Here is a 25,590-nt window from a genome sequence, read left to right as displayed (position 1 = left end):
ACATTGGAATTGTGGGCAAATGCACCCTTTCTCCCTTAATATGCTTTTGTCAGGGTATTTTATCATGGCAACAGGGTGCAAAACTGAGACATTACCTAAACAATATACTATTTACTTTTTTGCTTTTCTGGTCCATAAGAGACTGTATCTAATGTCTACACAAATGTCCTGAAATCACCTGTTTGTTGCTTGTAGTTTTTCATTTTCACTTCTGTGAGGTTCTAGCAGCACATCCTACTGTAGATGGACACTTAACTTCTTTTTTTGTTGTTGTTGTTGTTTTTTTGTTTGTTTGTTTTGAGACAGGGTTTCTCTTTGTAGCTTTGCACCTTTCCTGGAACTCGCTTTGTAGACCAGGCTGGCCTCGAACTCACAGAGATCCACCTGGCTCTGCCTCCCGAGTGCTGGGATTAAAGGCGTGCACCACCACTGCCCGGCGACTTCTTTGCTTCTAATCTATAAAATGTGCTTCTTCAACATTATTGTACTTCTTGATGCACTGCTGGAGAGTTTTCTACTGTATATACTTAAAAGAAAGCTGCTGGGTGTGGCATGTGTGTCCTTGATGCTGTCTGATGTACCCGAGTGCTTCCCAAAGTGTCTATGTCCATTTGTGCTCCTCATGTCCTGCTCCCAGTCCCAGCCCCAGGCATTCTAGTAAGATGAACATGCATTTTTATACTATCAGTTAGATATGCATAAGAAAGTCCGTAGTTCTGTAAGGCTTGTGGTGGGGTTTGAGTGGGAGGCTAGCATCACACTGCTTTCCCACTGTGTTTCTCACTCTGCAAGGTGTAACCACATTGACCTTTTTTAGCTTTGTGTGTCTGGTTCAGTGCATGTTTTATGTGTTACAGATGTAGCACTCTGAGAGTAAAAGGCTAAGAAACAGTTGAGAACTGAGTACAGCAGGAAGGTCTTAACCAGGTGTGCTGGTTGGCCAGTATCTGTAGTGCTACAAGAGGCTACAGAGAAGTACCCGAGCATGTTAACCTCTGATCGGGGCTCCATGGGTAGGAAAGGTTGGTGGTAAGACTCTGGGCAGGCTAATCAGCATTTTGGTGGGGTAAGGTGTGTACAGATGTGTGTAGCTTCTGTTTTCCTCTAGAGAAGCTGGCAGTCTCTGCGGGGTAGGGCAGCGGGTGGGGAGGTGAGGCAAGGGTAGATGCTTCCCACCTCCAGTCTCCAGCCTCACCAGCTTTCCCCTGAAGTTGTTGACCTTCCTTCCTTTCTTTCATTCTTCTTCTTTTCAGTGCCTGAAGACCTGTCATTAGAAGAGCGAGAAGAGCTTTTGGACATTCGTCGAAGGAAAAAGGAGCTTATTGATGACATCGAGGTAAAACATCAACAGCAGAGTGTCTACCTTGAATTTGTGTGGAATACTGAATAGGGTAGCTTCAAGAAAATGTGAAAAGTGTGAGCACCATGGAGACAGAGATATGAGTTCTCTGGGCTGAGGAAGCAAAGACTCCACCCCAGACAGCACAAGCTCTGGAGCAGAGATGACAATGGTGGGACCAGCATTCCTAGTAGTTGACTTGTGGCCCCAGTTACAAGTATCAGGCAGCAGCCTGATACACGGTGCCCTTTTTCTCAAGCACTTAGATAGGTGCCCGAGACATTTTTGGCAGTCCAGTGTCCTTTGAGTGAACAAACATATATTGGATTCTAGCTGTATACTAAGTGCCTACTTGGTGGTGGTAGGAGCAGAATGACAAATTTAAACAAAGATGGATAAAACAGATGGATTAACACTGCCTCCCCACATTTGTGTACTTGACCCAGAGGCAAGGGCTGAGGGATGTCCCACAGGAGAGGAAATGAATGAAGCCACAGTTTCAGAGCTAGAGTGTCTGATGCTTCAGAGACTATTCAGAGGCCTCATGGATCCTTTGGTGTGAGGCTTCTTCTTCAGGAAAGTCAGTCATGTGGCCCTTTTTGAGAAGCTTCATAGTCATTGTCATTGCCAAAGTAAATGTTGCCTCATAGGCCACTCACTGTAGAGCAGCAGGCCTTGTCCTGGACAATGACTCCTTTCTAGGAACTTGTTTAAGTCTCAACTTGCTGGCACACACATAATAGGGTTCTGAATAAAATGTCTTTGTATTTGAGAGGTAATTGGTGGCAACTTTGGCTCAAGGTAAACCTGCATTCTTGGAAAATTCTGCAGCCCAGATAAGTCCTTTGTTTAAAGAATTAAGAATGCATATCCTGTAGACAGTAATGATCATACTGCTCAATAATATGGACTTTTCCCTGAACACTGGCTACTTCATCCTGTCACTAAGGATGCTGTCTGAGGCTCAAGGAGGCTGGGAAGCCAGCCAGTAGGGAGTAAACAATTTCTGTCTCCTCTGCTTCTGATGTCTCTGAGTTGGACCTTGTCCTTGGGGGCTTCATCTCTCTCTCTCTCTCTCTCTCTTTTTAAAAAAATCATAATTATCACTTTAAATTTTTATTATTACTTTAAATTACATGTATATGTGTGGGTATATGCACATTAGTGCACATGCCCACAGAGGCCAGAGGAGTAGGATCCCCTGGAGTCAGACTGAAAGGTTGTAAGCCACCTGATACATGTTCTGGGAATTGAACTTACGTTCTCTGGAAGAGAGTACATGCTCTTAACTTCTGAGCTGTTTCTATAGCCACATGGGGCTTCATCTCTTATGAAGTGACAGTCAGGAGACTATTGACTGGCAAACCTGATGTCAACCTAGACATACCTGGGTTTCAGCTTCCCCTGAGAGTTCAGGCTACCCATGCCTCTGGTTATGTGTAATGACTACAATGAAGTGAGCTAAGGACCCACTACTTGCTTTTACATGTGTCTATTTTTTTTTTTTTTTGCTTCCGTCTTTATTTTTCACACAAGTACTTCAGAACCTGCCTAGTGGACCCCTGTGATATGTCTGATGAGAGATGGACAGAAAAAGAGAGAGAGAGAGAGAGAGAGAGAGAGAGAGAGAGAGAGAGAGAGAGAGTTTTCTCTGTTCTATGCTGCCTCTGACGTTGAGTCTACCTTACTTGTACAGGTATTGGGTTTTGGCCTTGTGGTGCTCATATGGGTCCTTGGGAAAGCTTGTGCCTGGAAGACCAAGATGGCTCTGAACCTCTGAGTATAGGATAGTTTAGATACCCCATGACCCAATTCCTTCTTTTTTGACAGAGGCTGAAATATGAAATTGCAGAAGTGATGACAGAGATTGATAACTTAACTTCAGTGGAGGAAAGGTAAAGTATTCATGACTGTACTTTCAGGTTACTTATTGGATACTCTTTATTCCCGCCACTTCCCTCTAGCTGAGCTCACCAACAGGTTCAAGGGCTGGGCTGGGAAGTGGGAGACTTTGGAGTCATCCATCCCTCCTCCCTGCCTCCTGTGTCCTCACCAACTTTGTAGGCTCAGGACTCTGAATTAACCTTTCTGTATCATGAGGAACTACATTTTTAATTTTTTTTAGAAAGGCACTGCTTTTCACCAGTATCTGAAGACGTGTTACTGAGGGTGGTGGGCTCTGCTGGACACTGTTGTTTTCTGTCTCAGGTTGACCTGAGGTAGAAAAGGAACAGGAGGGTGTGATTCTGCTGCACTCTGTGGAAGTTCTCACTAATGATTTTTTAAAATTGTTTAAAACCAATAGCAAAACTACTCAGAGGAACAAGCAAATAGCCATGGGAAGAAAGAAATTCAACATGGACCCCAAAAAGGTGAGAGAATAGTTCTAGCCTTCCAGTATGCAAATGATTGACTGGTTTTAGTGGCTGACTCCCTTGGAGCAGAGGTGATCATGTCACCCTGTGAAAGGATGGAGGTGATGTTTCATTTTGTTACAAGCAGGATGAAGCATGTACTTCTGGTTGAATTGTTACCTGGACCTGAAGGCCTTTCTCACAGTGTGGGGTCCTGAGTGCAGGTGCAATCAATGGAAGCCCCTGGGCTCAGTTTGTGGGGAACTCCAGGTCCAGATACTCCAGTCAGCCCCATAGTGTCTGCCTACCACATTCAAGGGAGTCAGTGTTTCCTTAGGCTCTGGCGAATTGCTTAATAGCTTTCACTTTGTGAAATGTATTTTTGACCTTTTGACCTGAAATATATTTTATGCTAATTGCTGGTTCTATTCAATTATATGTTGAAGTTGCTCAATAAAAGTAAAAAGCTCATTCAGTCTGCGTATGGCTTTTTGCTGGGGAAAAATACTAAAATCTTGCCTTAGTCAGCTGAGCTGTTGCACCAAAATACCACAGACTGAAAGCCAGGCCGGGTGATGCACACTGTAACCCCAGCACTGGAAGGCAGAAACAGGAGAACAAGAGGAGCAGAAGCCAGCTTCAGGCCAGCCTGGGATGCATAAAAAAATGCATGGAGTCTCCAGAAATGGGGGTGTGTGTGGTTAAACAACACACATTTACTTCTCACAGTTGCAGGGCTTTGGGTCTGAGATCACGGTTGCTCAAATGGTTGTGTTCCAGTCAGGTCTCTTTTCTCAGCACAGATAGCTACCTTCTTACTGACTCTCCCATGTGAGGAGAGTGTGGAGCAAACTGACCTTAGAATTTCTCTTTTCATGAAGCCATAATCCTCCAACCCAAGGGTACCCCAACAAGCTTGTCCCACCCTGATTACCCTTCAGTCTCTACTTCCACAGGCTCAAACCTACAACAGTGTGTGAGTTTTGAGGGACACACATATTGAGTCTAAAGACACACCAGATAATCTCACTTTGCATCTCAGAATCATATTTACTCTGCATGTCTTACTGCACTGTGTCACCTTGTTTATTCCTTTATTTATTTATTCATTCCTTTATTTATTTATTATGTATACAGTGTCCTGTCTGCAGGCCGGAAGAGGGCGCCATATCTCATTACAGATGGTTGTAATTCCCGTGCGGTTGCTGGGAATTGAACTCAGGACCTCTGGAAGAACAGCCAGTGCTCTTAACCACTGAGCCATCTCTCCAGTCCCGTGTCCCGTGTCTCCCCCCCCCCCCCCCCCCCCCCCCCCCCCATGGTCTTTCAGGTTAGGAGGGACTGTCTCTAGTGATGACACTGTAGGGAGCTTTGGTTTGCTCATTGTGTTGGAGTTTAGAAGTAGCACTGGGATTTATAAATAAATCAGGAAAGGTTTGATTAGATCAAGGAAGTCTGGAGCTGCATTATCAGAGAATGCTGTGTCAGTAACATTAGCCAAACAGTGTCTTCTAAAGCTTGAGGGGAAATGATTTAAAACTGAGAACCCTGTCCAGACTGACACTAATGAAAGAAAAAAAAAAAAGGCAGTGGCATTTTTAGATATGGAGGGACTCAAAAAGTTAGTCACTAAGACCTCTTATTAAGTTTTAAGAAGCTGAGTAAATAGACCAGAAAACAAGAAACATACCCACAAGGTCCAGAAGTTGTACAGAGCCAGGTATAGTGGCTCATGTTTGTAATCCCAAGACTGGGAAGGCCTTGGCAGCAATGTCATAAAGTTCGGGACCAGCCTGGACCACAGAGTATGGCAGTGCCTCATAAAACAGTCACACACAAAGATACACAAAGAAACCAACAAAACCTAGGTCTAAACAAGTAAAGGTTATATGAAAAAATGTATTTTAGGAGTCCCAAATTAGTTCAGTGTGTTCAATAATGTAGCAAAGGAGAAAAGGAGAGAAAGATATAAAGCTATCTGAGATTTCCTAGGCATTGATAGGTACGTGTAAGTTTAAATAATTGTCAAGATTTTGGGTTGCCATTAAAAATAAGAATGAAATAAGGTTTTTAAATTACTAGGAGAGGTTGAATTAAGAAGGCATGGTTGCCGGGCGGTGGTGGCGCACACCTTTAGTCCTAGCACTCAGGAGGCAGAGGCAGGCAGATCTCTGTGAGTTCGAGGCCAGCCTGGTCTACAAAGTGAGTTCCAGGACAGGCTCCAAAGCTACACAAAGAAACCCTGTTCCAAAAACAAAACCAAATAAAAGAAAAAAAAAGAAGGCGTGGTCATGACAGGTGTGGTGGCCTGGGCTGCATAATGGGACCTTTTTATAAACCCCTCCTTCAGAAAGACCCCAAGAGTCTCCAAGATAAGAGATGAGAGGAGTAAGTTCTAACAACAGATCATTGCTCACTACAAACTTGACTTGGCTAAATTGCTAAGGTTAAAAGTAAATACCAGCAGGGGCTGGAGAGATGGTTCTTTAGGTAAGAGCACTTGCAGGTTGGAAGCCCAGCACCCACACTGTGCCTCACATCCACTGTAACTCTTGTTCCAGAGGATCTGAAGCCCTTTTCTGGCCTCTTCAGGTACTGCATATCCATGGTGCACAGATATACATGGAAGCAAAGCACTTGTACACATAAAATAAAAATTAATAACTCAGCTGTGGTGATGGTGCATGCCTTTAATCCTAGTACTCAGGAGGCAGAGGCAGGAGGATCTCTGTGAGTTCAAGGCCAGCCTGGTCTACACAGCTAGTTCCAGGACAGCCAAGGCTGTTACACAGTGAAACCCTGTTTTGAAAATACATACATACATACATACATACATACATACATACATACATACATACCAAGTGTCTCTTAGTTGAGATGCCTTTAGAGAAAGGCTGAAATGAAGAGACAGTACTGGGATAAAGGGCTGGATGTGCCCTTCCATTTCTACATCTGTTTTTAAATATTAATTTAAATGCTGGTATGATGGCACAGGCATTTATTATAGCACTCAGGAGGCAGAGGCAGACAGATCTCTGTGAGTTCAAGGCCATCCTGGTCCACAAAGTGAGTTCCAGGCCACCAAGGGCTGTTATACAGAGAAACGCTTTTCAAAAACAAACAAACAAATTTAATTTTACTGAGACATTTGATTTTTTTTATAACTAATTGTTTAATGTGTAATACCCTTTATCTCTGTAACAGATTGCCACAACTAGATGACTTCAGACTTAGAAATAATCCTCCTACAGGAGACAAGGAATCCAAGCTGAAGATACAGGCAGAATGCTCTTTAAATATGGAGGGAGGCTGTTCTGGCCTCTCTCCTAGCTTCCAATGATTGTCAGCAGATGCTCTTTAGCTGTGAACATACCCCCAGCCTCTCTTGAGGCCTTCTCTTCTGTGCACCTTCTTTCACTGTGTAGTCCAGGCTAGCCTAGAACTCTAGAGTGTCCTGCCTCAGCCTCTGCAGTGCTGGAATTGCAGGCATGTGCCATTGCACCCAGTGTAACTGTTCATTTTTGTTTATTTGTTTCAAGACAGGGTTTCTCTGTATAATAGCCCTGGCTGTTCTAGAACTCACTATAGCCCAGTCTGGTCTCGGACTCACAGAGATCCACCTACCTCTGCCTCCTGAGTGCTGGGATTAAAGGAGTGCACCACCACTCCTGGCTTAACTGCTCCTCTTTTAAGGACACTCATCAGAGAACTCAGCTCAAAGCAGATCTGCTCCTGTGTCTTCTGCTTGCCTGTGGCTCACTGCCACTCCCATGGAGCCCTTTCTTACTTACAACAGCTGTCTTGGTCTCTGACTTTTGACTCCAGTCTGCTTACAATCTGTCTAGACTTTTCATCACTGTGGCAGATCACTGATGGAGTTGAAAGGAGAAAATATTAATTTGGGTCCATGGTTTTTGAGTTCTTCATGGTTGTCTGGATGCATAGCTTTGGGCCTGAGGTGAGGCAGAACAACATGGGGTAGAACACGTGGCAGAGGCCCTCTGTTCACCTAGACAGCTGAAGAAAGCAGGAAGGGGCCAATTAGACCCTTCAAGGGCACGCCCCATTAGTCCCCTTCCTCTAACCAGACCCTGTCTTCCACAGCTCTGCTACTTTCAATCTGTCAACCTAGAAGAGTTTGAATTAATGAAGTCAGAACCCTCCAGATCTAGTCTAGTCCAGGCTAATCATGTCTAGAAACACTCTCACAAACATTCCCAGAGATGTCCTTCACCGACCTAGGTGTCTCTCAGTCCAGTCAGGTTGACAAGATTAACCATCATAGGTTTTGGCCTAAACTCACCATTGACTTCCCTGTTTCCCATGACCAGGACATGTGTCTCTTGCAGAGGGAACCTTTCTTTGCTAGGGTTCTCCTTGTGTCCCTTTTGTGACTTGTAAGCCAGAAACCATCTTGTTCTATTGGACTTTCTCACATCCTTGGTGTTTTATACTCTCTGAAAACAGTTTTATGATTAGTTCTCTCACTATTGTGACAAAATGCCTGAGAAAAGAGACCTTAGCAAGGAGGGTTATGTCTGCTCCAGGTCAGGGTGCAGGCCCACCTTAGGAAGGAGATTATGTCTGCACCCAGGTCAGGGTGCAGGCCATCCTTAGGAAGGAGGTTATATCTGCTCCCAGGTCAGGGTGCAGGCTGTCATGCTGGAAAGGCATGGCAGCAGCAGATTCAGGCAGCTGCTTACACTGCATTTACAGTCAGGAGACATGGATGCTGGTACTCCGCTAGCTCTCTTTTTATTCAGTCCAGGCACCCAGTCCGTGGAAGGAGTGCCACCCATGTTCAAGGTGGGGGCTTCTGCTCTCAGTTAAAACTCCCTTGAAACTCCCTCACAGACATGGCTTTTCTCCTAGGTCATTCTAAGTGCTGACAGATTGACAGTCAAAGTCAGCTGTTACCATGGGTGACCTCATTCTTTGGGAGGGTGGAGGCTCAGGACAGGTCCTGAGCATCCAGACAGTGTGTTCCATAAGCTCACTATGACCTGGCAGAGACCTAGGGTTCCAGGGTCTGGCATGCAGCCTTGAGACCACAGACCCTGAAGCCCCAGGTCAGCGGAGGAGCCAGGAGACAAAGATGTAAGAACTTGTTAAGGGCACTGGGAATATCTACATCTGCCAAGGGGTCATTGAGCTCTTTGGCCACAAACTCAACCTCTGGGTATCATAGTCACAGTCAAGGTAGTCTCCAGGGACCAGGCCTGGGTCAGACCCATTTCAGTCTCTGCTTCCATGACCTTTTTATTCCAGAATCCTGGGTTCTTTCAGATGCCCTCCTCCCTGCCAGGGTAGCAAACTAGTCAATTTACATTCACTGTTAGTCTTATGAATTCTAATAACCCTAGTAAGGGTTCTGTAATGCTGGATTATTGACTTTTGACCCTGAGGTATTAGACAGTAAACTTCTGCCTAACCTCTTGTGATTGCCCTTCCCTCACCAACCTCAAGGGTATCCAAGTACTGTGTCCTGCTGGCTGCTGGCTCACTGTCTCTACTTATTCCTAATTCTCCTCACCTGGATGGTTGGTGAACCACAACGTGAGCACAGAGCAGCAGTGCTGTTGGCTTTTATCCTATGCTCCAGGACAGGTGTGTGTGTGTGTGTGTGTGTGTGTGTGTGTGTGTGTGTGTGTGTGTGTGTGTCTGTCTGTCTGTCTGTCTGTCTTTCACAGTAGCACCCAGGTGGACATGCTCTTTCCCATTCCCACCAGAAACACACAAGAGTTAACTTAAAACTGTCAGACTTAAATGACATGTTACATGGCCCACCAATATTAGATATAAGATTTGAAGCATCTTGACAAATTAAGAAACAAAACCTTCAAACCCAGAACAAAATGTACTTGCAGAACATTGTAGGCCATCTTTCTGGGACCACTGTTTCTCAAATCTATTCCCCCAGGTATCCCACACTATCACCAAAATTAGATTTGCTTTTTTTAAACTGTGCATAAGCAGAATGAAAATATACCTGCCTGGGGCTAGGGAGATGGTTCAGTAGATATAGTATTTGCTGTGCAAGGTTGACAACCAGAGATTGGAAGCCCCAAGCCCACATAAAACCTGGATAGGTGTAGTGGCTACCTGTAGTCCCTGTACTTGGGAGGCAGGAAAAACAAAACAAAACAAAACAAAACCCGGGTTCAAGGTAGCTAAATAGATTAGCTAGAATGGTAGCTCTTGGTCTAGTGGGAGACCTTATCTTAATCAGTTAAAAATGGAGCACAATCAAGAAGATATGATACCAACTTAGGGCCTCCATGCATGAGCACTTACATGTGTACATCCACATATTACACCGTGTGCCCAATAATTACATATATTTACACACACGTACCTTTGTGTTGTCTTTTGCTGGATACCGTTCACTTGGTTCTTCCCATCTAGTTGCAGTCTTCCATCTTCTATCTTTATCTTTTCCTTTACTGGTTGTCTGTTGCTGCCTGGAGTTTTTGGAAGTGCTAAATAAGGCTGCCAGCTGGATTGTGGGTGTGTGAGGAAAGCCGAAGCAGGCTCAGGCCTGGAGTTCCCGCTGGAAAAGCCTCTGAGTTTGTAGAAATGCCTCTTGACACACGACAGCAGAATTATTTGTGTGCTTCCTAGCCTGTTGTAAGATACCTGGAAACCAGCTCTTCAGGTATGCAAAAAGGAGTGTTTTGCTGTTGTGACAGGTCCTGGGAGTTCCCATGATATGTGCAGTGCAGCTGATTCAGGCCTGGGACAGCCATGTTTCTTGACATTGCCAGCTACGCTTTGCAAGTTCTTAAAGTGTTAGCTGGTGTAAGCTCAGTGGTAGTATGCCAGTTAACATGCTTTTGCCCTCAGGTAACAGAAAATCTACCCCCCCCCCAAAAAAAAATCCCTAGTTACACAATGTAAAGCTATCTGGGGTGAGGTAGAATAAAAGGGTTGGTTGGGGCAGGTGGAAAGATCAGATAAAAGCACTTGCCACACAAGCCTGATAACTTGAGTTCAATCCCCAGTGTCCAGGTGGAAGGAGAAAACTGATTCCTGAAGGTCCTCTGACCTCCACACATACATGTCTCTCAGACATGACACACACAGTCATAATGAATAAGAAGAACTAGCCAGACAGCTCATCAGGTAAAAACACCACCACACCTCAAGACCTGAGTTCTATCCCCAGAATCCTATGGTAGAAGGAGAGCACCAACTCATGGCAGGTTGTCCTCTGATTGTGGTCAGTGATGGCCTCACACAAATAAATAATTTACATTTTTAATAAGGTAAGATATACTTCTTTTGGCCAGACATGGTGGCGCACACCTCTAATCCCAGCACTTGGGAGGCAGAGGCAGGTGGATCTTTGTGAGTTTGAGGCCAGCCTGGTCTACAGAGTGAGTTCCAGGATAGGCTCCAAAGCTACACAGAGAAACCCTGTCTCAAAAAAACATAAAAAAGAAAGAAAGGAAGGAAGGAAGGAAGGAAGGAAGGAAGGAAGGAAGGAAGGAAGGAAGGAAGGAAGAAAAGAAAGAAATACTTCTTTTTAAAAGGTGGAGAAGGGCAGCTGGAGAGATGACTCAGCTGCTCTTCCAGAGGACTAGGTTCAATTTCCAACACCCACATGGTACTGCATAACTCCAGTCCCAGGGGATCTGATGCCCTGGCAGGTTCTATGCATGCATGAAGTATACAGACATACATGCAGGCAACCATTCACATAAAATAGAAATAAGTAATTGTAAAGGGGGTTGGTGGTTATTGGGTTGCCCCATGGCAGCATCTCTCGCCCACAGTAAGGTCTTGTGAGGCAGGAAAGACATGGTTTCCCCCAAGCTTTATAAATATGATGGTTTTTTAACTGCTGTGTAACATCTGACAAACACAGAAGCTCTTTCTTGAGTGGATAAAACACAGTATGACATTCTAGAAGTCAGGCTGTGTAGGCTCCATGGTCTCTGGCTTTTTCACTGTGTCCAGACCTGCCAGGTTACTGCATAAAGCATGTTTCCAACTTTGAAATGGATCATGAACGGACCTCCTGACCAGCGTGTTCCATCTCATTTGTTCCTCAGGGTATTCAGTTCCTAATTGAGAATGACCTGCTGCAGAGCTCCCCAGAGGATGTCGCCCAGTTTCTGTACAAAGGAGAGGGCCTGAACAAGACTGTCATTGGAGACTACCTGGGTGAGAGGTAAGCTGAGGATGCTCTCACAGCTCTTGGGATGCAGACTATATGGACAGAGAGGTGCTGCCCCAGTGTGATTGGGGATTCTCATGAGGATAAGGTATTGGGACACCTGGGGCACTTGGGATCTTACCATACCAAAGGTTAAAGTGGACCAAAGACCTAAATAGAAGAATTAAAACTATTACATACTTAAGAGAAAATGTAGGGGTGAACTGACTCTTGATGATCTGGAATGACACACACAACAACAGAAAGAGAAGGTGACTGAGGATCAGGTAGGGTATGTCTGTGTCCCATGGGAACCATTTTCTCGGTCACCAGTGTCATTCCTTCCTGGCCTGTAAAAGCACTGCCTTCTGCAGGTTGGCCCAGAAATATCCCAAACTTCTTAGGGGTATTTTCCCTGTTACTTAAGGTGACTTTCCCCGCCTCAGCGAAAGGTCCATCTGCTGGTGGTTTTGCTTTGCTTGGCTTTGTTGATTTTTGAGATCAGGTCTTGCTGTGTAGCCTAGGCTGGCCTCACACTTAACAGCGATCTTCTCCCTTCTAAGGGCTTTTTCCTCTAAGGGCTGGGGTATAGAAGTGTGCCACCATTCCCGAAAAGGCCGTCTACTGTGCTTAGCTGAGGCTAGGCAGGAAGACTAAGTCAGCAGGTGCCAAGAAGGGAGTGCTGTTTAAAGCGTAACACTGCCCACTTAGGGCAGTTCTATTCCTAGCTTTTTATTAAAAATATTTGATCTAAATTAATGAAACATTCTCCAGCTCATTCAGGGAGGTTAGTATTACCTGATTGAAAGACCAGACATTGACTAGCCAAGAAAGCTACAAACAAGAATCGCTTGTGACTGACTATAGAAATGAATTTTTAAAAATAAATTAGCAAATCAGACTCAGCAGTATATGAAGATTATATACCAAATGGTTTCACATGTGCCCATACAGTCTCTAATGGCCATTTATTTTTGTTCAGTCACTCATTTATTTGTTGACTACTGGCATTTCTAGCCCAGGGCAGTTATTTCAGTTTATAAGTCAATTAAAGAGCTTTAGTGATGCTTGGTGGTAGAGTGCTTGCTTAGTGTCCACAAGGCCCTGACAATAAACCTAGCCAGGACACATGCTGAATTATTAGAGTTAACAAGCAAGCTTACTAAGGTCACAGGAGTCAAGTTCAGTATGCCACGGCCAGTTGTGTTTCTGTCCAGTTGTATCTCAGTGAGCAAGCTGAAGTAGTTCTATCTACAGGAGCATTGCAAAGAACTAGGAGTGAGTCTAGCAGAAGACACACAGATAGCCTGCAAGTGGAACAGTGAGACCAGTGAGATGTACTAAACAGATGGAATCTGTCCCGTGCTGACGGATTGGGAAGCAGGCTTGCTGTGGGCAGTACTCTCCACCTCGATAGTTAGATCTGATACACCAACAAAATCCCACTTGACTTCTTTGCAAAAGACAGCAAGCTAATAATGGGATTCATGTGGAAGGTTCCTCTTTAAAAAAAAAAAAACAAAACAAAACACTTTATGGTTACAAAATAAAATTAAAATTGTACTAATCAATACAGTGCAATACTGGCATAAAAGACAGATGTGTAGAAGAACATAGGGGCTGGATGGAGAGGTGGCCCAGCAGGTAAAAGCATTTTGATGTTCTGCTGAGGTCATTCTCAGTACCCACGTCTGGTGGCTCCAGGGGGTCTAATGATGTCCTCTTCCGACTATTGCTGTGCCTGAATTCACATGTACATCCTCCCTACCCCTGCCATGTATACACGTAAATAAACATAAATATAAAAAGCAGTCTAGAAGATGATAGAATGGAATTGAGAATCCAGGAATGAACACCTATATTTACTGTAAAATAATTTTTAACATATATTGCAAGACACTTGAGTGGGGAAGGAATGACCCCAGCTGTTGATGTCAGATGACCTCTGTGAGAAACAACATTGGGCTCCTCCTGATGCAGAGGTTAATATGGATCCAAGACACGAATGTGAAGCCATGAAAATTGTTATGATCCTGTTATTGCAGGGGTTTCTTAGATCTAGTGCCTAAAGCCCAAGCAGTTGAAGAAAGTGAGGTAAACTGAACATCACAAAAATTTAAAACATTGTACATGTTTGTTTATATGTATGTATGCATATGTGTAAGTGATAGCATGTTAACCTATGGGAGTTGGTTCTCTGTTTCCACCATATGGGTTCCAGAATCAAGCTTAGGTTGTCAAGTTTTGTATCAAGTGCCTTTATTTGCTGAGTCGATTCACTACCCCAAAATTATTATTTTTTGCTTTAGATAATACTCTAAAGAAAGAGGGGAGAAAAAATAAAAGAAAAAAGCTGAGTGGTGGTGGCACAGGCCTTTGATCCTAGCACTCGGGAAAACAGAGGCAGGTGGATCTCTGTGAGTTAAAGGGCAGCTTAGTCTACAGAGTGAGTTCTAGGACAACCAGGACTACACAGAGAAACCTTGTCTGGAAACAAAAAAACACACAAAAAAAATAATAGAAAGAGAAGCAGCCCCTCTCACTGACGAGGACCGTTTGAAGATCTTACTTGACATCTAGCATGTATAAAGAAGTCTAGTGGTTGAACAGCCCCAACCCCAAATCCTACAAGCTGTAGAAATGGGTGGGAGTCTGTCTTTAGCATTGCCTCTGGCATCCACCACTCCTTGGGGTTCTGTCTGGCAGCTGACATGGTCACAGGCCTTGTTCCTGTTGTGGCCCTAACCTGGCTGCCAATGTTGCTCCTTCCACACTGACAGCAAAGGAGTGTGCATGTGTAGACACACACCTGGCCTGATGCTGAACCGCTTTGCCACTTTAGTGAATCATCTGGCAAGTGTGGTGTTGCACAAGCATGGACTCAAGCCAGCCTCTCCTGTCTGCCAGAACAGGCCTTGCATTGCCTCCTGGGAAGGTCTCATCATGCCCCCTTCTGGGGCCACAGGCTAAGGAACCATCAAGGGCCTTGGAGACAGCAGCACCCCATCTTCCCCAGTGCTGTTTCTAAGCTCCCTCCTTTTAACTTGAAACTTCCATGTGAGGGCAGGTGTCCTGTGGGGAGACAGCACTAAGCTATGGCCATTGCTTACAATGTATCTAGTGCTTGTGTGGGACCGATTGTGGCCTTCAGGTCAGGCCTGGTCATTCCCTAAGGATGGTGAATCCCAGCTGTGTCCTGTGAGGTTGTAGGTATATTGCCCTCCTGCAACCCGTGGTGAGTGCCAGTCCTCTGGTAGGGCAGATGGACCCTGGCATTATGCTCTAAGAGTGTCCTCAGAGCACATGGTGAGCAGGCCTGTTGCAGAATTTGAGCCAAAATCTAGTGAAACACACTGATACATCATTTTTTTTTATTGCTAGTTAAATAAAAAAATTGCATTTTTATGCTTTACATTTAAAAAACAATGGTTTACACCAGTAATCCCAGCATTCATGAGGCTGAAGCAGGAGGATTTTAATGAGTTCCCTATGTTATAGTTCCTGGGTTATATAGTGAGTCCCATACCAGTCTGAGCTACATAATGAAACCTGATCCCCACCCCCCCAAAAAAACAAAACAAAACAAAAATCCCTAATATGATGTATTGTTGGTCCCCCCACCCCCCAAATTTCCTTTCTTCAATGCTTTCTATGGCTGTGGCTTGAGAATGTTGCTTCTTATTTTCTCACACTCAAAACCCCATTGTGACGCAGAGACTATAGTAAACCTTGCTCAGGGGCTATTTTGAAGGTTCCAGAATGTGTATAGGGCCCGGGCCTCACTTGTCTGTGTGAGTACTTTAGAGCTGGCCTTCAAGATGAGTTGAGGGTACATTAGGAAGTGCTCTCCAGAGAGCCTCTCAGGTCTCCTTTGCATTGAATCAGAAAACTGCTGGGCATGCACACATGCCTGTAATCCTGGCACTTGGGAGTGGAGGCAGGAGGATCCTGAGTTCCAGGCTTTCTACAGCTTAGTGAGACTGCCTTAAAGAAAAAAAACAAATGAAAATTCTAAAACAAATTTACAAGAGCATAGCTGCTTGTTGTCAGCTACCGTTGCCTGCAAAGGCCTGCTGTGACTCAGATGAATGTGCTTGCCTGCTTCTGTTCTTTCCTAGGGATGATTTTAATATCAAAGTTCTTCAGGCTTTTGTTGAGCTTCATGAGTTCGCTGATCTCAACCTTGTCCAGGCCTTAAGGTGAGTGGTTGCCTCACAGCATGTTTCGACATGTGGGAAGGCTGGAGTGGCAGTAGCCATTGAGTCACTCCAGGTGACTCTGATGGACCTCTGCCCAGCCCCCCAAACAGCCCTGGAGTTCTGGCAGGTCCAACTCTGCATTCTCTCCTCTGTGACACTCAGCAGCCCTGGGTGGAGCCAGACTTGTCAGAGATGGGCTGCATGCTTGCCTCACTATGGCCGCTACTTCAGACCTTCTCAGTTTCTTTGCTGTCCTTCATTCTGGGGTCCCTGCACTTGCTGTTCCCTTACTTGTTCCTGTAATACAAAGCCCTGATGAGAAGTGACTTGAGGTTCTGTCTGGATTTGAGGGTGCAGTCTGTTGTGATGGCAATGGAATAGCAGCTGCCTGAGGTATACGTGTAGATAATAAAAGATATTGACAGGTTTGTAGAAAGAAAGCTGAGGTGAGAAATAAATAATAAATAAATAAAATGAAGCTCTCCATAGAGCTTTATTAGGAGTCCAGGCTCCCAGCCATGATGGGGCTTTGAAGCAGAAGAACCACCATGTGTGTGTATATAGGGTGATAGGATCCTAAAAGGGAAGAGACAGATCTTCCAGTCTAAGAATGGAAGGAGTTTCTTGCTCTTAAAGGTTTCTTGGAGATGGGAGGTAGGAGGGAAAGTTCTGGTCCATAGAATAATGCCATCCACATTCAGGACAGGTCTTCCCCATTTAAACCATTCTGGAAACACCCTCAGAGATAGACCCATGGGTTTGTTTCCATGGTGATTCTGTATCCAGTCAAGTTGATAATGTAGATTAACCATCACAGTTTATATGTGCTTTCTTCCCATGCTATGCTTGGGACAGCCTCAGTGTCTCCTGGGCCTATTGTTACTAGATTTAGCCTCAGGCCCCAAACATATGGGTATGCCAAGGAGGATGTAGATTGAACCATCAGATGCCATTCTGTGGTCTCTGTCTTGTCTGAGGAAAGCCATTGTCACTATAGTTGTATGTGAGCGAAGGGGGTGGCCCTCAGTACTCAGTACTGTTCTGGTGCCCATAGTATGCTCTTGAGATTGCCACTCTAGTTGCTGGGTCTGCAGTCTTGAGCAGATGGCATCATGTCTTCTGTGGTGGCATGGCATTTGGACTGGATCTTCACCCTGGTGTATAGGAAGAGGTGTAACAAGGACTGGCCTGGTGGAGTCACCCCAGCCTGTTCCAAGCTAAGCATACATAGCTGGCCTTGTCTGGTTGTGTCTTCAGAACTTCTCCTCCTGCCTTGGGTTGTTTACACAGCCTTACTTCAGTTGCAGACTGGAATGTTGGCAGCCTTTGGTTGTGGCCCTTCGGACACTACTCAGCAGTTCAGCCTGGGCTGAAAAGCTTGCTGTCAGAAAAGCCATACCGGAGTCCTGCAGATCTGGTTAGCTGCTTTTAGGTTCAGTTTTGGAGAACTATATAGCCAGAGAAAGGCTCAGACCTGATGATCCTGGAAAGCCAGTCTATGCATAGCTATCACCACAGTGGTTCCGTTCTTTGCCACTCTATGTCTACTTTCCAGTCAGAGGGTGACCTGTCCACCAGACCAAAGAGAGTGAGTCGCTGCTGCCTACCTTGGGTTTGCTCCAGTGGATTCTGCCCTTGCTGTGCCCAGCCTGTAGCATTCTTTCCTCTCTGCCCTGGATCTAATCAAGGATGCAAGTGGGACATGCTCAGAATGGTGCAGAGTCTACTGCTGGTGTAGGGGAAATGACAGGCATTGCTAATGCCTGTTTCATTGCTTGTTGATAGAAGCTGGTTGCTATAGTAATAAGTGTGAGGCTGGGTAAGAGGTCCTCGGACTAGTGGGTGGAAGGTGGTTATGGTGGGTTCAGACCTGAGGAGGGTGCTGTGATGGAGCAAGCATGGGGGCAGGGGGCAAGGAGAGCATGTCTGTGGTGCTTTGCTGACCATGTCGGGCAGAGTGAGGAAGTGTCAGAGATGGGCCTGGCCCTAGTGGCTGTCTTGAAACTGGGAATAGGACATCAGTCTGTGATGCTATTGAGCCAGGATCGGGCAGAGTGGGTGGCTGATTGTAACAGGAGTTCCCCTTGGGAAGGGGGGCAGTGGCAAGGAGGAGGGAGTAGTGGACAGGCCTAGAAGAAACAGTCCCACTTAACAGGCCTACATAGGAGGAAGAGCCCAGAGAGAGGAGAACAAGTCCTCCCTTGTATCACTGTTCTAGCTATGTCTCAAGACCCCAAACAGCCCCAAAGATTTCTGGTGGCCTGTAGATCTGACATACTGAGCCATTGCTGCATGGCTGTCCCTGAGCAGCTGGGTATGAGCCTCACTGGCCAGGGTGACTCTAGAAGGCAGAACAGCCATAACCTTTCCCCTGGTACTTAACTCAGGCAGACGGGGAGTGTTGGTGGGTGCCTTGGAGCCTGAGAAAGTGAAGCAGGAAGGAGTTGGAGTAGGAGGCAGGAGCTGCAGTGTCACATAGGACACCCAGGGGACATGTTGGTGGGGGGGGGGAACTTTTGAGGACAGGAGCGTCTGTGCTTGGGCAGGAGTGACACAGCAGCAGGCTGCAACCGTGCTCTGGAAGATGGAGGTGGCTCCTGGCTGCGGACTCTGACCTGGCCTTGTGAAGAGTCTGAGAGGAGCGGATCCTTTATTCTGTCACAACTGTAGCAGCCACGGGGATAGAGTGGGCCCTGGTGATCACCTGGAACATGTAGGAGGCGGTAATGGGGTACAAAACATGCTGGGATCCTGTTCAGGCTTGAGACATCTACAGCAGATCTTAGTCAACAGTCTTCAGGTGTTGAATAGGAGGAAACCAGCTGACTTCATGGTAGTTCTGGGCACTCAGACTGAGCAGGCCATGTTCTTGCTGTGGTATGGGGCAGGAACTGCTTGGGGGCCTGGCCAGATCTGTCCTCCAAGGGTCCCTCAGTGAAGTGTCCTCTCTACAGGCAGTTTCTATGGAGCTTCAGACTTCCTGGAGAGGCGCAGAAGATCGACCGCATGATGGAGGCTTTTGCATCACGATACTGCCTGTGCAACCCTGGGGTCTTCCAGTCCACAGGTCAGCAGTCTGCCATGTCCCTGAGTTGAGATGCTCCCACCCCTAGCTCTCCCACCCCTGCTGCTATATACTACTCTATAGGGAACATGCCCTCAAAGTGAGCAGAGCATTTTGCTAGGGAGGCAGCATAGGCAACACTTCTGGGGCCCCCTGTCCATGTGGAAAAGCAAGCTGAGCTCAAGCTTCCCCGTCTGTGGCTTGTCGCAGATACTTGCTATGTGCTGTCCTTCGCCATCATCATGCTCAACACCAGCTTGCACAACCACAATGTGCGAGACAAGCCTACTGCCGAGCGCTTCATCACTATGAACCGTGGCATCAACGAGGGTGGAGACCTTCCTGAGGAACTGCTGAGGGTGAGTCCATAGGCGGCTCCCCAGTTGTGTTTCTTTTCTGTTGCTCTGATAAAATACAACTTTAAGGGAGGAAGACTTTATTCAACTTACAAAGTCTAAGTTACAGTCTGTCATTGTGGGGAAGTTAAGGCAGGAACTTAAAGCCCCTAGTCAAATCCAGTCAAGAGCCAAGAGAGAAGGAATGCATGCATGCTTAGCATTGCTCAACTCACAGCCTGTTTTTGTGCACTCAAGGACCCAAACCCAGGGAGCGGCACCACCCACTTGTAGGCTAGGCCTTCTTCCTTCCTCATAGGTCAACCTGGTCTAGACAGTCATCCACTGAGACTTCCTTCTCAGGTGAGTCTAGATTGTGCCATGCTGACAATTAAGACTAACCATCACCTCTCCTTCCTTGTCATCATTTGTGGGGTTTCCTATGTGTGTCTGTGTGTCTTTGTGTGTGTGCATATGTGTGTCTTTGTGTTTGTGTGTCTCTCTGTGTGTGAGTGTCTGTGTGTGTGTGTGTGTGTGTGTGTGTGTGTATGTGTGTGTGTCTGTCTGTCTGTCTGTCTGTCTGGGGGGGGGGGCAGGGGTTTGAGGTCAGTGTTGGGTTTCTCCCTCAATCATTTCTGGCATGTGGAGGTCAGAGAACACCTTTATGGAGTTGATTCTCTCCTTTCATATGTGCATGAGTTCTGCAAATGGAACTTAACGTTGCCAGGCTTGTATGCCCAAGTTCCTTTACCTGCTGAGCCTTCTCACCATGTCCAGGTATTTTTTGTTGTTTTTCTTTTTTGGTGACAGGGTCTCTCACTGTAAGTCCCAAGGATCCTCCTGTCTCTGCCTCTAAGATGACAGGCACAAACTACTGAACCTAGGTTCTTAGGTTTGTATAGACACTGGCCATCTCAAATCACTCTTCATGCTTGAAGGAAGCACTTCACCAACTGACCCATCTCCTTACCTCTTAAGTTATTTTTAAATCTTAATTACTCTTAATCCAGTGGAAATCAGTAATGCTGGTTTGTTGATTTCAAAGGTGCCTTCCAAGTGTCTCCTCAATCGCCTGGTCTCTCGGGCTGTGTGGCGATTCTGTGCAGGAGGGAGGAAGGATGGTCACTTCTCTTTACAGCACCTGATCGGCTCTTCTCCTTCCTTACAGAACTTATATGAAAGTATCAAGAATGAGCCGTTTAAGATCCCGGAAGATGATGGGAATGATTTGACACACACATTCTTCAACCCAGACCGTGAAGGCTGGCTGCTGAAGCTGGGTGAGCCTGGTAGGGTGGGACCCGCACCCGCACCCCTCAGCCCACAGCAGCAGCTCCCGAGGGCTTCTTGCCCTGCTCCTTCCTTAGAGCCACAACCCCCAACTACAAGGCAGAGAGATTAAAAAGAAAAATGCAGTCAAGCCAGAGCCCACTCTGGGCAGCCACACATCCCAGCACTGGTGGCTGTGTCACTGAGTTGTGGCCTTCCAGAGTGGGCCATGCTTGCAGCATCCACTGCAAGACCCATCCCAGAAAGCTACTGAGTTAGTATCCATGTGAATCTGGGTAGTTCTCTGCCTAAGAAGCAAGTGCCTTTATCTCCAGAACCTGTGTGCTTTCTCGTGCTTTGGCGTGACTGTGATTCTGACGAGTGGTTTAAATGTGCCTTCTTGTTGTTTCCCTTCTGCCTGTGGCTCCCACCTTTCTGTTCTGTGACGGGCTGTCCCTGCTTGTCCTGCGTTAGGAGGTAGGTACCCAGTGGCTTTCTCCCCTCCCCAGCGGCTCATTCTCTCCCCTACGTTGGTCTGTGTGAAGCTCTGGTCTGTGGTTGCCATTCATCTGATCCATTTGGCTTTGGACTTGGCTGGGGCAGCATCATGCAGGTGTAGTGTATGTAATACCCACCCATCATGGCAGGGCCCAGAGCACCTAGGACCAGATGCGCATGGGGAAACTGTGTGAGAACAAGCTTGCCCCCCCCCCCATCTTCAGGGTCCTGCAGCAGTGAGGAAGCCTGTCCTTACAGTGCCACCCCAATACCACTAACCAACAATGTGTGTATCTGTACAAAGGCTTCCTTATTAGAAACTTAATCGTTTCCCGCATTTGGAACAGTTGAGATATTTAGGCTTCATTTTTACTCTAGGGGGCATGAAAGTACCATAGATCAACAGTAAAGCCTGTGACATGTGACAGCACCCTGTCCAGGTAATATTATTGCTGTGTAATAAAGACATGAGGGATAGAATTCTGATGATGGTTTTTTGGGGGGAGGGGGGAGGAGCTGATGACCAAACCCAGGGCTTAGGCAAGCACTCTGCCACTGAGCTAAATCCTCAACCCCTCTGATGATGTTTTTGAAAATATGGATCAAGGGAGGATGGGCTGTGATGTGAAGACATGTGACAGGTATAGCTTATAGGGTTCTCCTGAGGGTCTCTGTCTCTCTGTGGAATCTTGGCCTTCACCATTGGTCTTTGGCTTTGCTCTCACTATGTCAAAGTTTAGAAATGTTCTCAATGTTGGCCTTAAAATCTAGTACCATAACCTTGAACTTGGACACCTGAGTGACTTAGATATGCACACTGAGCCCCTCAGGTCACACTGCTTGTGGACTTGGACTAGAGAGAAGAGAAAGAGTGTTTCCCAAGCCACTGGCAGTTGACCAGGAGCCCCTTAAGGGATGGTGGCACTACCAGCTCCCTGGCGGTTCGTGTGGCTTCTGCCGCTAGAGAGGCCAGTCCTAGAATGAAAATAAATGAATGAAACCAAGACGCAGGGCAGCTTGTGCTTTCTGACCATGAAATAAGTATGCAGAGCAGTTGACCTGTGCTATTGCTCTAGGCCTGGACCAGTGCAGCCAGAAGCAGGGACCTAAGGTCCACCTTTGCTGTCAGTAGCACTATGGTCTCCCTCACACCAGCCACTGGGTCCACTCTGCTCTAGTGGTAAAGTCTGAGGCCAAAGCCATGATTACATGAGGCACTATCCATATAGCTTGCACTGGCCTTTCCCAAGTGCCTGATGCCCGTGGCACTTCTGCCCATTGCTTTCCTCAGTTGTGTGGAAGAGCCCAGACCTATCATTTGCCACAGCCAGCTGGTACTTCTCCAAAAGTGTCAAGAGGGTGGAAGACATGCTGGAAGCATTCTGCTGTCTCGGTGGGGCTGTGTACAATGTTGAATTTTGAGCCATTCATATTAAAAACATAGGATGTAGTTAGCATTGAATTATCATGGGAGAAAAAGTATATGTGGGCATGCATGTATCCATGTGTTTATGTGCATGTACAGCCATGTGTGTCCACCTACACATGCTTGGTAATAGTAATAAAAACATATAAAGTATAAAAACATCAAAGTGTTTGGGAGCACAGCTCCTGTGCACAGGGATGAATGCAGGGTTCGTGAGTGGAGGGCATCCCGCCACCTTGTAGCAGAATCTGCTGTGACTTTAAGTTTGGGGTACTACCCCTGCTAGACCTGCATCTGAGCAGAATGGGATCCCTGCTGGGCAGCCTAGAGCCCAGCTGACCCTGCTCAGTGTAGGTGTCTGATTGTGGGAGAGGTAGGATGTCCAGGGTACAGAGCCAAGGCCCTCCATCCTCACAAATACCGCTTCTGGGCAGTGTGACCCTATGCCTGGCAGGCCAGGGGGCTTGAGGCCGAGCAAAGCACAGAAGGGCCTGACAGCCACAATGGGAGCACAGAGGAAGAGCAGGCATGTGGCAGGGGCTGCTGCCACAGAGACCTGGAGCAGCTCTGCCAAAGAGGAGCCCATGGCTAGGGAGGGAGGGAGGGAAGGGAGATTTGGCCAGTTAATTTCCAAGTACTCTTTAGACTGTTGTTGGGAAGGTGGCCGGCCTAGGGCCGGAAGGACCAGTGTAGCTGGGGTGACTGCAGTGGGGTCTCTGAGGGAAGAAAAGGTGCCTGAGTTGTAAGCTTGCTCTTACCTGATTCTGTCACCGCCTTGGCCTGGAAGAGAACCTCAAAGAAGCTAGTGTGGCTAGATCTTGGCACACCTTTCTCTGTTCTTCCTCACTGGAGGTGTTTGGAAAAAGAGAGGCTAAACTGGGTTTCTTCTGGGCCCCTGCATAAGATGGGGCTTCCCATAGATCCCTAGTTTCCTGTGTGTAATGATGTGAGACAGGCCCTGAGTGACAGAAGTGAGAAAGCTATGATTTGGGGAGTAGGGGTTCAGGTCAGCTGTCAGGAATGATGGTGGGAGAAAGAGGTATTACTCCAGGCTGGATAAACCTAAGGGCAAGAAGGTGTGCCGTGTGGAGAGGGGGTTGGGGCTGGCCCAACATCCCACTGTGCTTTGGTGATTCCCTCTCTACCTTGCTGACTCCCTCCTCTGTCAGGGTAAAATTTCCTCCCCTATTCCTACTGTATTTAGGTCTCTGTAACTGGAAGCCACATTAGGAGCCTGGGAAGTTCCTCCCCCACCTGGACACTTTCTGTTCCTCCTGCAGCCTAGCTGCACTTCCCAGCACCCTGCATTGGCCTGCAGGGTGTAGGAGGCTGCAACTGCAGCCCTGAGGCACACTCCCTACCTCCTGGCCTGTTGTAGAGAAAGCCAAGCCAGTTCTTCTGTATTGCCATTGTTAGTTCCAGGAGCCCATGGGGCAGGGAGGGCTGTCTCACCTGAACCCCTTGGTAGCACCTGAAATTGTTACGACAAGCCAGCTTTTCTTCTTTTTTTTTTTTCTTCAAATTTCTTATCAAAAGCAAAAGCTGTCAGTAGAAATCATTTTGACTGACAGTAACAAATAAGTTAGGGCAGAAGGTTCCTTTCCATAGAAAAGAGCAGGTACAGATAGGTGGTGTGTGTGTGTGTGTGTGTGTGTGTGTGTGTGTACATGTGTACGTGTGTACGTGTGTACATGTGCTCCAGATCTTGTTAAAAGATTAATTCAATCTAATAATTCCCTGGGCCAAGAGTAATTGACTTTGATGGATCCCAGGGCTGCTCAAAGTCCCAGTAATGCGATAACTGCCCTGATGTAACAGGATTAAGCCTGGACAGACCTGGGTGAGCCGGCACTGACTTCATCGTGTTCATTTCATGGGGTAAAATTACACTCATCCATTACAACTAACTTTTCCAGGAAGCAGATTTGAAAGTGTGTGTGACCTAGGGTGACCCTGGGTGGCCATGGAGAGAGGGCACCTGCGTGGGCCCCGGGTGGGGGGTGCATGGGGGCCCCAGCCCTGCACCCAGCCATTCTGGATGGCCAGGCCTCATGGCTTGCCCTGGACTTTCTAACTGGGGTCAGTATGGGATGGTGTAAAGAGGAAGAAAGCCCAGTCTTGAGCTTGGCTCCTTTGACAGGGCAGTGATGTGGTACTAAGGGGATTCTGGGATCCTCTCTGGACCCTTGGGCTCCAGCTGCATGAATACCTGCTTCACTGGGCTCTTCTGCTCCTAGGGGGACGTGTGAAGACCTGGAAACGGCGCTGGTTCATCCTCACAGATAACTGCCTCTACTACTTCGAGTACACTACGGTAAGTGAGGCTGCATTACTTTCTCCAGAGTCCTGGGAGCCTCAGTCTGTCAGGCCTTGCCTCACACATCTGTCTTCTAGGACAAGGAGCCCAGGGGGATCATCCCACTGGAGAACCTCAGCATCAGGGAGGTGGAGGACCCTCGGAAACCGGTACGAGGTTTCCCTGTGCCTACTATGCCTTTCCACTCCAGATCTTTGCAGCCTCCCCTCCCTCTCTCCCCCTGTGACGGCTCTCTTCTCTCTACCAGAACTGCTTTGAGCTGTACAACCCCAGTCACAAAGGGCAGGTCATCAAAGCCTGCAAGACAGAGGCAGATGGCCGTGTGGTGGAGGGGAACCATGTTGTATACCGGATCTCCGCCCCTAGCCCCGAGGAGAAGGAGGAGTGGATGAAGTCCATCAAGTGAGTGAGGACAGCCAGGCTGCTCAGTCCCATGGGAAGCAGGAGTGTTGTGTGCACATATGTGCACGTCAGATCCCTGTACTCAGTGTGTCAGGATTGACCTTTGTCAGAAACTCAGGAGACTAACCTGGTTACCCTAGACCTACACCTGCTGCTTGTTTTGTGCCTGTCGGGTGGTGGGAGTGGGCATCCAGACCTTGCTGCATTCACAACCCACTTATCTTCCTTT

General features: G+C 46.9%; 1 protein-coding gene across 1 annotated transcript in view; it reads left to right on the top strand.

Annotated features, from left to right (window-relative positions):
* The window catches only part of Cyth3 (cytohesin 3), a 97,773-nt gene that overhangs the window by 69,648 nt on the left and 2,535 nt on the right, over positions 1–25,590 (top strand). The window contains exons 2-12 of the mRNA XM_036171603.1: positions 1,254–1,336; positions 3,170–3,234; positions 3,645–3,711; positions 11,748–11,866; positions 15,970–16,050; positions 19,005–19,117; positions 19,325–19,473; positions 20,618–20,729; positions 24,880–24,956; positions 25,037–25,108; positions 25,207–25,361. Of these exons, the coding sequence (XP_036027496.1) occupies positions 1,254–1,336; positions 3,170–3,234; positions 3,645–3,711; positions 11,748–11,866; positions 15,970–16,050; positions 19,005–19,117; positions 19,325–19,473; positions 20,618–20,729; positions 24,880–24,956; positions 25,037–25,108; positions 25,207–25,361 (1,093 nt within the window). The remainder of the gene's footprint in view (positions 1–1,253; positions 1,337–3,169; positions 3,235–3,644; positions 3,712–11,747; positions 11,867–15,969; positions 16,051–19,004; positions 19,118–19,324; positions 19,474–20,617; positions 20,730–24,879; positions 24,957–25,036; positions 25,109–25,206; positions 25,362–25,590) is intronic.

This window comes from Onychomys torridus, chromosome 22 (assembly GCF_903995425.1).
Source record: "Onychomys torridus chromosome 22, mOncTor1.1, whole genome shotgun sequence".
Taxonomy (NCBI): domain Eukaryota; kingdom Metazoa; phylum Chordata; class Mammalia; order Rodentia; family Cricetidae; genus Onychomys; species Onychomys torridus.
The sequence above is the reverse complement of the archived record's forward strand: the minus strand, read 5'-3'. Positions and strand labels throughout refer to the sequence as shown.